Source organism: Girardinichthys multiradiatus, chromosome 2 (assembly GCF_021462225.1).
Source record: "Girardinichthys multiradiatus isolate DD_20200921_A chromosome 2, DD_fGirMul_XY1, whole genome shotgun sequence".
Classification (NCBI taxonomy): domain Eukaryota; kingdom Metazoa; phylum Chordata; class Actinopteri; order Cyprinodontiformes; family Goodeidae; genus Girardinichthys; species Girardinichthys multiradiatus.
In genome coordinates, this window is record NC_061795.1 from 4,675,131 (window position 1) to 4,692,116 (window position 16,986).

General features: G+C 41.8%; 1 protein-coding gene across 1 annotated transcript; it reads right to left on the reverse strand.

Annotated features, from left to right (window-relative positions):
• Positions 1 to 1,459: 1,459 nt before the first annotated feature.
• dusp6 (dual specificity phosphatase 6) lies at positions 1,460 to 6,887 on the reverse strand. Its single transcript, XM_047353034.1, has 3 exons — positions 5,948 to 6,887; positions 5,256 to 5,702; positions 1,460 to 3,125 (listed from the first exon to the last, which is right to left on the reverse strand). Exons 1-3 carry the CDS (start codon positions 6,348 to 6,350, stop codon positions 2,812 to 2,814), a joined length of 1,164 nt encoding a protein of 387 aa, XP_047208990.1. The 5' UTR covers positions 6,351 to 6,887; the 3' UTR covers positions 1,460 to 2,811.
• Positions 6,888 to 16,986: the final 10,099 nt, after the last annotated feature.

The following is a 16,986-nucleotide window of genomic DNA, read 5'->3' on the forward strand; positions in this document are numbered from 1 at the left end:
CTTTCCACATGTTGTCAGGCTATAACAACAAACTGTTTATTTTATTGAGATTTTATGTAATAGATCAACACAAAGTGGTGCATAATTGTAAAAAGGAACAAAAAGATTTTACCAACTAAAATTATTGAAAAATATGTCATGTTTGTGGAGACATGTAGGAGACATGGCAAACATGTGAAAGATGGTGTTCTGGTCAAATGAGGCCAAAATAAAACCTTCTGGCCTACATGCAAAGCGCTGTGTGCTGGAATACTGACTTTGCACATAACCCTGAAGAAACGATTTTCACAGTGAAAGAAGGTGTTTGGGGCATCATGCAGTTGGGATGCTTTTCTTCAGCAGGGACAAGAAAGCTGGTCAGAGTTGAACGTAAAATGGATGGAGATAAAAACAAGGAAATCCTGGACGTAAACTTGTTAGAGGCTGCACACCTTCAGACTGGGCTGAGATTCAATTTACTGATGTCCACCTCTAAAAGATTATGCTTGAATAAACATCAGTCCTGTTTGGCCCAGGATGTAGCATCTTTCAAGCTTCGGCCCCTTCTGTGATTGAGTCTGTGGAAAGGTGTTCATGATCTCTATCCAAACTAACACCTTCAACTATTTTGCTAAGGAGAACTGTCTCTAGATGAGCATAGCTGCTAGAGACATCCCCCAAAAGGTTTGCTTTGAACAGAGGTTCTACAAACCATTGACCTCAAGAGGCGGTAATTTAAAGGCATGCCGCACTTTTTACATTTTTTTGCCAAAAATTTATAAAAACATGCATCCTTTCCCTCCCTCTTCACAATATTGCACAACCACATGAGGTATATTAAGGTTTGAGGTTGTAATGTATTAAGATGTAAAAATGCTCAAGGCACTGTAGGGACACTGCAGTTAGTGTTTGGAAATGTGAATCATGTCCTGCAAGGCAAGTGGCTGCCGGTGTGAAAATTCAAGCTCCTCGCTGTTCGCATGCACCGCAAAGATCATCTTATCCAGATCCTCCAGGTCACTGCAGGTACACGCCGCAGCTCTCGCTATCAAATAACACGACATCTAAGTACTTTGTGCTCCCTTTCATGGTTGAATGTGCTGGTCCTGCCTTCTGGGAGGAGGTGAACTCACTACGAACCAGCACCTGGAAAAACCAGATTAACCCAAATGAATTTGCACCTGTTCAGCAGCTCTCTGCAGTTTGTTTTTACCACAAAGAACAGGGTGTTCACAGCAACGTGTCACGTGACAGGACGCATTCTCTCCAGATCTGTTAAAAAAACAAACAAACATGGAAGTGACTCGAGTGCCACAGTTAAAGGAAACCTGTAGCTCGACATAGGCCCTCGTGATTCACGGCAGCTGTTTGTGTTGTCGTGACCGAGCCTGCTGGTTAATACTCGGCTGTGATGATACACTTACATAAATTGAAACCAACAAGCATGTCAGTGGAAAAAACAGACAGAAAAGGCAGAAACTGTAGACAAAAATAGCAATTTATTAATAACTTATCTTTCCTTTACATTCAGGAAAGAGGAGTGTGGAATAGGGGTGCAGGTGGAGATCACCAACATGGCGACATCCTCCTGGAAAGAGGCATTTTCTTAGTTTAAGCTCTTGGTTCCACTTCTCTCATCCTGACAAATTCAAAACTGCATTTCAAAGAGTTTTCCCTGAAGAACCTTTGACCAACCATCCGCTTTAACTCTTCTGCACAGGGCAGGATTGCCCACATTAACCCCCAGAGACCCAGACTACTCACCGTTGACCATCACAAGATATCATTAAGGATGCTGCCAAACTAAAATGAAAATCTAACAAGTTTAATTAGGACTTGGATGATTCTAAGATACAAAGCAGACAAAATGAAATTCTCTGAAGGATGAAGTGAAACAAACCCTGTGAGAGTAAATAAGGCAAACAACATCTTTTCTGTGAGAGGGAGAGTGCAAAACAGCCCAAAAAACAAAAAAGGCCGGTTGGCTGAATTGATACATAAAGCAAATATGGAAGATATATAGATATATTACACATGTATACATTTCTGCACAATTCTTGGATAGCCTATTGATTTTTGGCATAATCAACGTAACAATGATATATATGCGGTTGGTTTGCTTACACAAAACTAGAATATGAAACAGATTTTTAGTACCTCCATTCAAAGGTACTCTCTTACATTAAGATATATACACAATGTACAGTATAAATGTTTGAAAAGTGTAAAAATCAGTCCAGTATACGATGTGCCCTCTAAAGCTGGGATTCTTCAACCCCACACAGGCGACTCTTCACAGAAGATGAAGGGGGGACAATGCACCCTTAAGTCATGGGGGTGACCCCAAAACAAACATACTGAAAGTTCTCTGTCCAGTTTGGACAATCAGGTCTCTTTGGCACACCAGCCTAGGGTCTTTAAAGCAGAACATACAACTCTCTAAATCACTGTTCAACTCTCTAAATCACTGTTCAGTTTCCTCAGATACAACAAGAAAAACAGAGGAAATACCCCAAAAGTCCAACAGAAATATGACTATAGAAAGTATACAGTCTTTAAATGAGTCTGTTGCTTTAACTGTCCATCCTCATTCAGACAGCGGCAGCTGTGTACTGGCCAGGCTGCTCTGGCACCTCCAGTAAGCACACTCAGCAGCTGTCGCCACCTCCCCCAAAAACCAGCTGCCTCAGGATCGTCCAGAGCCAGGTCCGCAGAGCAGATGACAGAAAGAAATGGAGAAACTTTTTTGCAACTTTTTCAACAAGTAGAAGAGAATTTGGGGTGGCAGCCCTGCACCCTGCCAGTAATGAGAGAGGTGCTTATGAGCAGACCTCACGTGGACTGCAGGGGGTCCAGCTGGAAGACATTGTGGTTGGTGGGGGTGGTGAAGTAGAGCTGCTGGCTCGGCGGCACCATGCGGTTGTCGCACGGGCTCCTCAGGCCCAGCGTGCGCTCAAAGTCCAGGAGCTGGCCCATGAAGTTGAAGTTGGGGGAGATGTTAGACTTCTTCATCTTGACGATGTCGTAGGCATCGTTCATGGACAAGTTGAGCTTCTGCATCAGGTAGGCCACCGTCACGGTCACAGAGCGGCTAATGCCAGCCAAGCAGTGGACCAGGACGCCGCACTTCTGACCCCGAGCTTCATCTGGATACAAAGAAAAAGAAGAGGATTTTCAGTCAATATCTGGTAGATATTTGCCTGAACTGCTTCTCAAAACCAAGAAATATTCAAATTGTATGGATGTTAAACTGCTGTACAATATCTCACATTGCAGTTGCTATTGCAACATCAGTGTATGCAATTATCACAACTGCAAAGGATTGCTTGGATGCAACATTTGATAAATTGTTTAATTTGAGGTTCCATTCATTCACGCTGTGCATTCCAACAATATATTTGGAAGCTCAGATGGAGTCTCACAGCCCTAAATGTTTACACCTGACATAGATTTTAGCGACCAAAATGCTAAAACTCACAAAGATGGTGGAAAAGAAAAAGTAGGGTGAATAAAATCTAGGTTAAATGCACCTAATATTGTTATCACGATATTACCAAAATTGCAAGTTTTCCTAATATCTTGCAACCCAGGTCATGTACATACAGTGCGGAGGCTTAAACCATTATGTGTTCTACCTTCACTGCATCGTGACACTGATGATTCACAAAGTTATCTACCTGCACCCAGCATAACCTGTGATAAACATGCACACTGTTAAAAGCTGGCTCACACCCATGAACAGGAAAAAGGCGGAGGTTTTCATCCCAACTATCTGTCAGCGGAGTCTGTAAACAACCTGGAGCTGCTGCACAGAAACAGAACCAACATTCTCCCTTGTTTTGTCCTGGAATAGCTAGCTTGGAAATGTACTATTACAGTCTATTAAAACATTCTTCCGCTCGCCTAGGGTTGGTGTGACAATGGTGCCATTTGAGCGTGTAAATGTAAGAGTCATGAGGGCACCCTGTCAAGGCAAACAGGATGTCAACAGGCCCTGTAAATGGCTCCTTTTGTTATACAGAGGAAGAAGAGGGGTAGGGAGGTGGTTGAGGGGGGTTTGGCAATGCCATGTCCTAGATTGCTTTCAATGCCACTTCCTTCCTGTTGTGCTCAAATTACCACCCTCCCTTTGCTCCCCCTCCCCTTCTCCCCTATTCTCCTGTTTCAACACCGCTCTTTGTGCTGCAATTACACAAGCCCCAGGACAACAGATAGATCAGGATGTCTCCCATTGAAGTTAAATCATTTCTACACAGCGCATTTTAGCTATTGCACCATTAGGGGCACACTTGTGCTCCCGTGCCTCAACACAGTGGCCTTAATCTGCCTGATCTGAATGTTCCTGCCTGATTGCCTGAGAAGACCACAGCTAGGGACACCTCATCTAATCTCAATTGCACATTAGAAGCCTAAGAAGACAGTGATATGACAGATCACATAAATAAGATTAAACCCCTTTACAGTCCATTTCTTACTCCTGCAACGTGCTTAAATCTATTTTGGGAGCTCTTCTTTCCTGTTTTTCCAATGTTGTTGTTTAGCATATCTTTAGCCTTATGGCATAATTGCCCAAGTCATATTTCAGCATATATGACTCGGGCAATTATGCTACAAAGTTACTGATATGTGAGAATTGTTTCCTTCCCTCCAAACCATGGGCATTGTTTTATTGCTCTTTAAGTTTGGCTATTGAAAATAGGCATGGGCTGGTTACTGATAACAAGCTTAACCAAGGTTTTAAAAAGTTAAAAAAATTTTACATTATGCTATTTCTACAATTTAAATACCTTTTTTGAGACACCAGAGACATTTTCTCACTGCCCCCCCTCCCACCTGTTACTTAAACTGCTGGTTGGATGGCTAAAAACTAGGTTCACACCATTTAGCTGATTGTCTTGTTTTATATGAAAAAAAGACATCATATCATACATACTTGTTTTAGGTTTTTGAATTGCAACCATGATACAGTGGTATTTTTACTTAGGTTTATCATGCTGTTGGAACATCATACCATTCCGCGCCCTGTGGAAATTTGCCTTTTTTAGCCCGCAGTCCCCATCTAAATTTTGCCAAAACAAATACACTGAAAGTCAGACGTGTCTGTCTGTATGGAGCCGGAAGTGGCTTGTTTATTTCACCGGCAGACAGGCAAAATCATCAGCTTGTTGCAAACGTGGCTTTGGTTTACACCTTTTCTGGTAAAACTATGAGTGTTTTTCATTCTTTCTCACTGGATCACATGTAAACAGTGTAAGGAGCCACATGTAGCTACCTACCGATAAAGCTGATGGCCTCCGGGAAGAACTGTGAGAGGTTCTGGCTCCAGTGATCCGAGATGGGGATCTGCTTGTACTTAAACTCCCCAGCGTTCTCGAATAGGTTGGGCAGGTTGGGTGTCACGTTCAGGATGTATTTGATCCCGTACTCCTCCAGCACATCCAGGTTCGTGGAATCTTTGGCGCAGCCCAAGTACAGATGCGGCAGGATCTCCACGGGGAAGGAGGGCTGCGGGTTGGACAGCGGGCTGCCGTCCGAGTCCGTGGCGCTGCTCGGGTCCCGGTCAATGTCCGATTCAATGTCGGAGGAGTCAGAACTGATGCGCAGGCCGCCGAGGCCCAGCACCTGGGCCGTGGTGGGAGAGCTGCTGCTGCTGCTGTTAGAGGAGCCGTCAAGGTTTGTTTCGCACAAGGCTGGATACTCTGCCTGGAATTTGCAGAAGCCGCCTGGAGAATGGGACAGAGTTACACTGACAATGAGCTTGGATGCAGCCTCAAGTATTTATTCTTGCATGTTTTGCACCCTTTAAAGAGTGCAAAACATGCAGGATTTCCGTTTGGTATACATTTGATCGACAGTAAAAAATGAGTATGATCAAAACATGAATAAAACATGCCAGAGCTTCTCATATTAATAAATCTCGGGTATGAATGAGCGCTCGAATGTGAAAATGTGAATGAACCCCACTCACCCTCCAAATAAAAGGCCTTGTAGCCCTCGTCCTTCATTTTCCTCAGCAGCAAGCCTAACACCGAGCCCCCGTCCACGTTCTCGTTCCACTCCCGGCTGTACTCGTCGTATAGCACGATGGTGTCCGTCTTGCAGCGGCGCACAAACCGCTCACGGTCCTCCCCGTCGGAGAGCAGCGACCGCACGGGCAGGTTGCCCTTCTTGAGCCGGCGCAGCATCAGACTCGGTATGGCCACGTTAATCGCCGTCTCGACGTGCGACGACTCGTACAACTCCTGGGCCCGGCAGTCCATCACCAGCAGGCCGTCCCTCTGCGTCTCCAGCTGCTCCCGGAACCAGCTCACCGTCTTGCTGATCGCCATAACAGAGTCGACCTGGACGACGGGCTTGAGCTTGTCAAGCATTTATAAGCAGGAGTACGAAACGCGTTTTTTTGGGATGAAAAGGGGGGAGTCTACTGATGAAAAGCAGATTTCTCTTTCTGCTCAAAGAAAAAGAAGTATGTGTTGTTAAAAAAAAAAGAAGCGCCGAATCGCTTAAAATAAACTCTTCCCGCTGATATTCCTGCCTGAAAAACGCGACGGTCTTCACGGATTTCCCGACTGCGGGTTGCCTTCAGTGGCGCTCATTCATGCATCTGCCTGGAGAGTCCGAGTTATTTATCAATGAGTCACAGCGGCCCTGCAACGAGGCTGACGCTCCCTCTGTTCTTATATAACTCTGCCGTTCCAGACGCAGCTGTTTTTCCAACTTCCGTCTTTTTTTGCAAAAGTCCAGAGTGAAACCAAAGTTGATTAAGAAGAGAATGTGGACAACTCGGGCTCCGTGATGTCCGTCTCTGCCTGGCGGATGCGCCTCGTTTCCTCCCTCCTCTGCTTTCTCTGCTCAGTGTGTGACTAGACGTTCCGCAAGCTCCGGTCTCACTGAGCTCTCTGAGGCGCCAGGCTTCTGAATGGCTATAGACAAGAGGCGTCCTCATTGGATACGTTGCGTCGGCCGACCAATCAGAGGAGGCTCGGCGGCGGTCTCCTTGGAAACGGGGGCCGGATGGAGCGGCCAGGGTTGATGAATTGTTAATGAGTTTGTCATTCACAAAAACGAAAAGGAATTTCGACTCCGGATGGAGCGAGTACAAACAAACAGCAGAACTGCAGGGAGAAGGAAGGAAGAAAGGGAGGAAGGGAGGGAGGGTGAGGAAGGGAGGGATAGTGGCCTGAACTCGGGCCGAGAGAAGGAGGAAAGGCTGCCAAATATTGCTGCCATTATAGGAGTAATGCAGGGCAGGATTTAGGAGGATTTGGGTCCCTGTCAGTTTTGCAGCCTTATATTCTCCTATAAGCACGAAATTACGGTACGTTAATATTTAGGAAGTACATATCAGCTTTCGGTTTTCCTGAAACAATATTTTTGTTTGTCCTTTCTAAAAGTTTTATATAAAATATAACAATCTTGTCCAAGAATGTTTTAATCCATACAAAAGACCCTAAATGCTACAGCAACAATGCCAGGCCTGTATGTGGAGATGTAACGCTGTCACAGGAGTACCCTGCAATCAAAGAAAGAAGTTTGGAGCACTTACAGTGGGGAGTATTTGATACACTGACGATTTTGCAGGTTTTCTACCAGCAAAGCACGTAGAAGACTAATTTTTATCATAGGTACTCTTCAACTGTGAGTGAAGGAATTTCAAACAAAAATCCAGAAAATCACATTGTGTGATTTTTAAGTAATTCATTTGCATTTTATTTCATGATATAAGTATTTGATCACCTACCAACCAGTAAGAATCCAGGCTCTCACAGGCCTGTTAGTTCTTCTTTAAGAAGCCCTCCTGTTCTCTACTCATTATCTGTATAAAACACACCTGTCCACACACTCAGTCAAACAAACTCCAACCTCTCCACAAAGGCCAAGACCAGAGAGCTGTGTGAGGACATCAGGGATGAATTAGTAGACGTGCACAAGGCTGGGATGGACTACAGGACAATAGGCAAGCAGCTTGGTGAGAAGGCAACAACTGTTGGCGCAATTATTAGAAAATGGAAGAAGTTCAAGATGATGGTCAATCTCCCTCGATCTGGGGCTCCATGCAAGATCTCACCTCGTGGGACATCAATGATCATGAGGAAGGTGAGTGGTCAGCCCAGAAATACACGGCAGAACCGGTGGTTCCTAGAATCTCTAGAAGTACAATGGGAGGCAGATCCTTTAGTTATCAGGCTCCTCTCCTGTGGAACCAGCTCCCAGTTTTAGTCCATGAGGCAGACACCCTGTCTACTTTAAGGCTAGGCTTAAAACTTTCCTTTTTGATAAAGCTTATAGTTAGAGTGGCTTAGGTTATCCTGAGCTATCTCTGTAGTTATGCTGCTATAGGCTTAGGCTGCTGGAAGACATAATGACCACGTTCACCCTCTTCGCTACATTCTCACACTACTCTCCAATTTTGCATTATTTGCTGTTATTTCAGCTTTTAACTTTATGTTCTCTCTCTTTTCTCTTCCTAGAAGCTACACCTGGCCTGACTACTACAGTGTCTACCTGTAGCACCGTTCTGGAGAGGGGCATCGTCCAAGCTTCTGCTGGCAACAACTTAATGCCCACCCTTCAGCGTTTAACCCTTTCTCTCTCTTAGATATGGCAATTGATTGAGCTTTTACTGTAACTATTTATATGTGCTCTCTTTCAGACTCCAACCTTGAAAACTGGCTCAGAGTTTATCTGTTCTCTCTTTCTTGATGAAACAACTAAAAATCCATTAACATTTACTTTTTCTTCCCACAGAAAGTACTCCTGGATCAGTGCTTCTTTGTTCTTTTTGTGTCTCTGCTCTGTTCTCTCAAACTCCCACTCGGTTGTGGCAGATGGCCGCTTATACTGAACCTGGTTCTGCTGGAGGTTTCTTCCTGTTAAAAGGGAGTTTTTCCTCTCCACTGTCTCTACATGCTCATCCAGGAGGAGTGAATGCTACAAGTCTCTGACTCGATGCAATCCGCTGGGTTTCCTTAGATAGAAAAACTTTTTATCCAGTTTGAATAAATAACTAAATCTGACTGCACTGTTCAATGGTTAGGATTAATTGGAATGTATGTACCTGACTTTGTGAAGTGCCTTGAGACAACATGTGTTGTGTGAATTGGCACTATATAAATAAACTGAATTGTATTGAACCTAGTCAATGACCTGAAGAGAGCTGGGACCACAGTCTCAAAGAAGACCATTAGTAACACACTATGCCGCCATGGATTAAATCCTGCAGCGCACGCAAGGTCCCCCTGTTCAAGCCATGCATGTCCAGGCCTATCTGAAGTGTGCCAATGACCATCTGGATGATCCAGAGGAGGAATGGGAGAAGGTAATGTGGTCTGATGAGATAAAAATAGAGCTTTTTGGTCTAAACTCCACTCGCCATGGTTTGGAGGAAGGATGAGTACAAGCCCAAGAAAACCATCCCTACCATGAAGCATGGAGGTAGAAGCATCATTCTTTGGGGATGCTTTTCTGCAAAGGGAACAGGACGACCGCACCATATTGAGGGGAGGATGGATGGTGTCATGTATCTGGAGATCTTAGCCAACAACCTCCTTCCCTCAATAAGGGCATTGAAGATGGGTCGTGGCTGGGTCTTCCAGCATTCCAACGACCCGAAGCACACAACCAGGGCAACTAAGAAGTTGCTCCGTAAGAAGCATCTCAAGGTCCTGGAGTGGCTAGCCAGTCTCCAGACCTGAACCCAATCAAAAAGCTTTGGTGGGAGCTGAAAATCCGGATTGCCCAGCGACAGCCTTGAAACCTGGAGGATCTCGAAAAGATCTGTATGAAGGAGTAATTAATTGCAAACAAAGGTTTCTGTAGCAAATATTAAGTTTCATTATTCTGATGTATCAAATAATTGTCATGCAACAAAATGCAAATTAATGACTTAAAAATCACACAATGTGATTTTCTGGATTTTTGTTTTAGATTCCGTCACTCACAGTTGAAGAGTACTTAAAAAATTAAAGACTTCTACATGCTTTGCAAGTGGAAAACCTGCAAAATCAGCAGTGTGTCAAAAGCTTGTTCTCCCTACTGTAGCTAGTGAAAGACATGACCATTTTAACTAGGCTGTCATATTTGTAACAACATGGAACATGATATGCTGCTGTACTTTCCGGGTCTCATAGTTACTTACAAATTTCCCCAGCCAACTCGCAAAGAGAGTACTACAGCCAGGATCAGCGTAAAGTTAGTAACTTAGGTATTGTTCAGATGAATGAACAGCACAAACATTAATAGGCTGCTGTGAAAGTATATTTTCACAATATATTTTAATAAAATGTTTTTGTTCATCACATTCTAGGAATGTTCTCTTAGTTTGCTCTGTTGCATTTTTAATTTGACCTTCATGCCTAAAGTCTTACTTTTCTTGATTTTAGCACTGCTTTTTTCATGATACTCCAGCATTAGGTGTTTTTATTAGCTTCTTTCTTATCTCAGTTTCTTCCCAGGTGTTAATGTTCTCCTAATGCTGTCATTTTAGTTCATTCATTGTAAATTAAGTTGTTGGTTCATTTTTATGTTTTTTTGTTTTTGTTTTTGTTTTTTGTATTGTTGTTCTGTGTTGGATTTATTTCCTGCATTCCTCAGTAGCTGCATTTCAATTACATATGTGCACAAACATTTGTCGATATTCTGCTAATGTCAAAAAAACAGTTTCGCAATTGCGGTGTTTCCATTAAATACAACATGCAATAAAATTCAGTTGTGAAAAGGTTATTCAACTTTTTCACCAGTAGTAACCGGTTGTTGATCACGTGGAAACACTTTTTTCGTGTGTTGCGAAAAAAGTGTTTCCATTGCAGTTTTGGCAAATACACCAATTTCGATACGGCCAAAAAAACCAACAAAAAACCCTTTATCAAAAAATTTCAGTTTTTTTTTTAATTGGCGTGTTTTCTAATTACAATTTGCGCAATTTGATGGTAAATGAAAACGTATGCCTATCTCATCATTTATCCCCTGTATATAAGCTCTCTTGTTGTTGTCATTCTTTGCTGGATTTGCTAGAGAATTTTACATACAGGGGCAAAGAAGGTGCAAAAGATGTAGGCAGGGTGGCAATGCTGGACCTCTTCGTTGAAGTACATAAGAAATATCTTATATGTACATGGGATCAACAAAACATCCAAAAAACACTTATTGTGTCATTTTCTTTCCTGAGAAACAAAGACAACTTTTAGGCTATTTAACTTCATAACACACCTGTGGACTTGTGCAGAAATGTTTTTCATTGAACCATCTAATATCTCTGCACTGGATTTATTCTCAGAATAAATCCAGACCAGGTGGTCCAGCTGGATAGGTTGGATTCCCTGACTCTGTGTCTTCCTTCCCTCCTTCTTCAGTTCCCACAACACTGTCTTTGTATCTCTCTCTGACTGAAATCTCTTCATCCCCTCAACACCATTTCCCTAATCTTCACTCATTTCTTCACCTGTTGCACTTTCAGTGGCCTCCTTCACCTGTGACCCTTCTTGTCTCTTTCATTCTTCCTTCCTCAAACCTCACAGTCTCTTCTTACTCTTATCCCTCACTTTTTAGCCAAAGAACCTGTAAATGTCTCCACTTTGTTTCTCTATCATTGTGATGTGCAATGTACAAGCATCAAGACTTGGAAACATTGGCCCACTTATGACCACAAGAAGTCTATAACAATATAAAACCAGACATTATCACATTGACACAGGTCACACAAGCAGTTATGTTCAGAAATTGTGTTGTCATGGCAGCCAATTTCTTATTTTCTCGACGTATTACACCATAAACGTTGGTCACTTCAGCAGACATTTCATTCATTGCAAACTTAGGTTGACTTTACTGTTGTGTTAAAACATCACCTGGACAAACTGAGTTTAACTACAGAAACATGGACAGCTCAGTTGCACCCATCTGCTGGGCTGCAGACAGACTGCCTCGTTAATGGGCCTGAGACACAGACGGTGACGATGCAGGGTCGTAACTAATATTTAAGGGTCCTCAGATTATATCTACAATTCTGTACTTTTCGTTAGATTAATGTTTAATTTGAAGGCTGTAAGAGGCGTTTGGACAGACAAGCGATTAGTAATTACAACTATTTTAAGGACATAAAAGTAGGGGGGCAGCTGGTAGGACAAGGCTCTACAACAGGGGGCAGTTGCCCCCCGGTAGGTCAGCCCAGTCTTCTGCAACCTTCTGTTTTGCCTGCTCCGTGTCCAATGTACTGTCCGATTCACCAACGTTTCTCTGCCTGTTACCCACGCTGGTTTGATGTGCAGTTTCCTCCTCGACAGAATTGTAAATCATTATTTTTTTTTTCATACTTAAAGAATTCTTCACTCAACCTCACTGCTTCTGGGTCGGCCAGCCTTTGGGTCCAACTGAAAGCTGATCATGACCGCTTTGGAGTTCATAATAAGTCAAATATAACTGTATGTTTTATCTTTATTTAGATATCTTTACTGACTGACTGACTGACTATATGTTTAATCTTTATTTATTTGTCTTGTGGATAAACTTTGGGTTTAGAATTCCAGAGTTTTCATCGTTTTGTATTGTTTATTTCTGTCTGGTGTTTTCTCAGTTCTAAACTTCTCATAACATTTTATTCCAGTTGTCTAAGAATTATAATTTTATGTACTTAGTTTAGAATTTCTGCTTTGATTGTTGATGGCTGTTTGCATTCTGGTTTCTTTTATAACTTCTGTAAAATCACTTTGTTACAGTTGATTGAATGAAAAGAGCTTTATAAATAAAGTCTCATGGTTTGATCCTGAATGTTTAGTAGTGTAAAGAGAACTTTTTTAGAACAGCTGTGGTGCAAGAGTTGGATAAATGTAATTTTATTTGGCTGCATTTGTGTTTATTATATATTAGAATGAAATTAATGGATAGTTTTACACATAAATCTTAAATTAAAGAATGAGCAACTCAGGTAAACCGCTTGGCTCTGACTGTCAGACATGTTTGTGCAGTTTTTAAGAACAGCAGCAGCCAGTGTTAGCACAGCTCTTTAGTGCTGCAAGCACACATTTTTGGAGCTATTTGTGTCTGTGCAGCCTTCATAGGCTCGGGTATGTGGGTGCCAGTGTGTCACTGTCTCTTTCCTCACTCTATCCTTTTAGTAGGAGGACATTTAAAAAAAATAATAATTTTAATGGACAATAATGTTTGGTTTTTCTAGATGCTTATTTTACAAAATAGAAACCTTGTAATAATCCTGCATTAACCCAAAGTTCCTGATCAGTTTGGTAGGAAAGTATCCTTACAGTGTTGTCAGATTTTTTTCAAGGCTGTGATATACTTTTCTGTTAGCATCAACATGGATGGTGTTGCCTTTTATGTTGCTTCAAGCAGCATGTTGGTTAGGCAGCTGACTGCCTAACCAACATGCTGCTCGAAGCTTGCCAGCTGTTTTAAAACAGTTATCTTCATAAGAGTAATAGATCCCTATATGGGGGATTCGCCTATAATTATTGAGACATCTACATCATGTAGATCATCGCTGAACATCTGCAAAGTATCCCTTTAACTTTTAGACTTTTTGCTACACAAACATTTCTAATTACTGTTTTTCCATTAAATGTCACAAACACTGCTGTATTTCAGGTCTAAGCACTAGCTGCAGGCCAGAATCAGGCATTACTGTGAGCATCAGGAAGCAAAACAAGTGATTTGAAATACAGGTTGAATGGTTTTTACTCTGTTTACAGCCAGTCAACTATTGTCTGAAAGTCTTAATCTCCCTGAAGGAGTCATGTGCAGCTTGCTCAAACCAAATAATAAAACGTGAGCCCTTCACAGACTGTTTACAATGGGGTAATTCCATTACAGTTTTTCTGCCAACAAAACAGATTCAATCTCTTTTCAGCTTGTTTGCTCCCAAATAGATTTAGATCTGTGCTGACTGCAGCTTTATGTTGCTGTTGTGTACTGCTTCTGTTTCTTTTCTGAGACATGAGCAGGTTTAAAGGCAAAGCAGCAATCTGATGCTCAGTGGACAGAAGACAGAAATAATTAAATGTTTTTTGCTGCTTTCATAATATTTCAGGTCCTCTTTACAAGACGATTCATTAAAAACAGGAGTTTTGTTCTGTCTCTGTCAACACATCTACATGGTGACATTTTATAATTACAATAATTACAATCTTCGTTACAATCTTCTTTCACACGGCAACCATGGAGATGTAGAAATTGTGTGATTCCCCGCTGTGCCACTAGTTGACAGTATGTTCTTAGTAACTCGACAACTTGTGCAAACATTTCCTGCTTAGAAAACAGGGGAGAAAATGAGCACTTTGTTGGACATCCATCGTTAGATTAAAAAACGTCAGCAGTAAATACTATGCAATCCGCCATTGTTATTGCTGATATCTTCTTTTTCTGTGGGTTTTAAACTGGTCAGCTGCCATTAAGTTGTGCGCATGCAAATTCATTTCTTCTAATTTCAGTCATACTGTGCATGAGCCAGGGCTTCCCTATAAGAAATATTCCATTTTCACTGTCCACACAACAACAGAGTTACGCTCTGGGATCTGTTCTCAAATTGTGCGATTTTCAGAGAAAATATTGTCATCTGAACAAACCAGTAAAACATAACTAAACCTTTTAGTTTCCACCAAAAACAATGTCATGTAAACAAGGCCTAAAATAGAATGTAGGAGCCAGGTTCTACAATTTATATACCTGATTACTGATAATCAGCAAGTGAGACCACCTCTATAAAAGCTTTAGTTGGGGTATATTGTTTGGTCATAATAAACAGTTCCATGTTTGGTGAAAACCAGACAGCTGCTGGTCATTTTGCTCCTTTGCTATTTTCAGGCCTTTGTTATTTTGGTCGCTTTGTATCCAAATAAGCCAGGTACCAAAATGTCCGTTTGTTTCCTCAAGGAGGGAAGTTTTGCACTCACTTTGACAAAGGACAATTTAACATAATTTTATATGATCTACTTTCTTGACTGTCAGGAAATGTGGCTTTATGACATCAAAATATAATATGAAAGCTGCTTAGAGTTATTTTGGTTTGATTAGGGGTGAGCTGGACCGCAGAGTGAAGGCAAAAGGACCAACAAGTGCTAAGCATCTCTGGGAACTCCTTCAAGGCTGTTGGAAAACCATTTCAGGTGACTACCTCTTGAAGCTCATCAACAGAATGCCAAGAGTGTGCGGAGCAGTAATCAAAGCAAAAGGTGGCTACTTTGAAGAACCTAGAATGTAAGACATATTTTCAGTTGTTTCACACTTTTTTGTTCAGTATATAATTCCACATGTGTTAATTCATAGTTTTGATGCCTTCAGTGTGAAGCTACAATATTCATAGTCATGAAAATAAAGAAAACTCTTTGAATGAGAAGGTGTGTCCAAACTGTTGGTCTGTACTGTATACAAGGTAGGGATGCAAATGAACAAAGTGTAAAAATGACCCGGAACCAGATCAAATACAGCAAATCAGCTTAAACACCTTTTAGCTTAATGGCTAAATGATTTGGGCTTGTTTTGCAGCTATAGGACCAGAGCACCGTGTATCAACCATGAACACATCTACATAAAAAAGTATACTTGAGTTGAATATAAGGCAGACTGTGCAAAAGCTAAAGCATGGCCCAAACTGGGTCATGTAACAGGACAATTATTTCAAGCACAGCAGAATATTCACAGCAAAATGGTTGAAAATGAATCAAGGTGCAATGCAATCTCAGGGTGTACTTGTTCACACATGAATCTTTCAATTTTACCTTTGCATGAGACCATACAAGTGTGTAACATGAAGCTAACAAGCAGTATAGACAATTGCCTGGACAGAGTTATCATCAGGGTTATTCAATTACAGCTGAAAAAACTTTGGAAAAAATATCAACTAAGAGGCCAACTGTAAATGTTAAAACTCTAAAACAAGCTATGCCATATTTGGACACATTCAATCGCTTCTTTTTTTTAGTCTGAACTGGTGTGTGACTGCTGTGTTGGGCATGCTGGCTGGAGGCTGGAGATTTGTTAGCATATGAAGTGTGTAGCGGCTCCAGAGTTAACATTGGCCTCTGGCCCCCAAGCTGCCCCTGCCACTGCCTCTTCCTCAGGCAAGACAGAAGCCGCTCTCAAAGAAACCAAGCTGTTCCTTTTCACCTTTAAATGAATTCTGGTCTCTTTCAGCACCCTGGCTCCCCCTCACTCCCTGCCTTTCACCCTTCTTTTTACCTTCTCCCCCCCCCCCCCCCCCCCCCCCTGCTGCTCACCCTATTCTTCTAAGTCTGCCCGTCTTGTTTTGCCCTCTGCCCTTTCTCTTCCTCTTTCATCTTTTGTATCCCCCCCCCCCCTCTGGGCCTCTGCTAAGAATCCTGGTGCCTGTACATTCATCATGGAAGTCTGATGCTGTCCAAATGCAACACCTGCCACATCATCCTCTTTGGGTGGGAAGATTCAAATTGGTAAGTTAAAAATGAACTTCCACATGACCTTATTTATCACCCAGTGTGACAGCGGTAAGATAAATGTTTAGTCAATAGCTTTTATTTATTGTGGTAACTTTCACAAGCTTAAACCATTAGCAGTTAAGTTTTACATATATCACTACATCAAATGTTTTATTGTTACTACTAGAAGTGAACACAGAATATCTTTGAAACAAGTGGAGCATCATGTGTAGTTCTGATTAAGAACATACATGGTATTAAAGTCTTATTTCTCTCAAGTCTTTGTCTAGAAAACCAAAAATCTCCCATATTTCCAGCTAAAGCTTAAAAATCAACAATTGCAGATAACTGCTATCCAAAAACTCTTTTGGAAAAAAATTGCAACGAAACCCTCTCTGTATAAAACACTTGGGGTGAAAGATTAATGGTGAGTTTTACTTGTACTTTTAGGTTGTATATTTCAAGTTAGAAATAAATACCCTAAAGTCAGAGGTCACTGAGTTCCAATATACTTCTGAGCTTATAAAATAGTAGAGGTTGAAGGTAAAATTGTCATGGTTTTAGGCACGAATATGACCCACATGCAGAAGAACACTCAGGAGAACTCGCA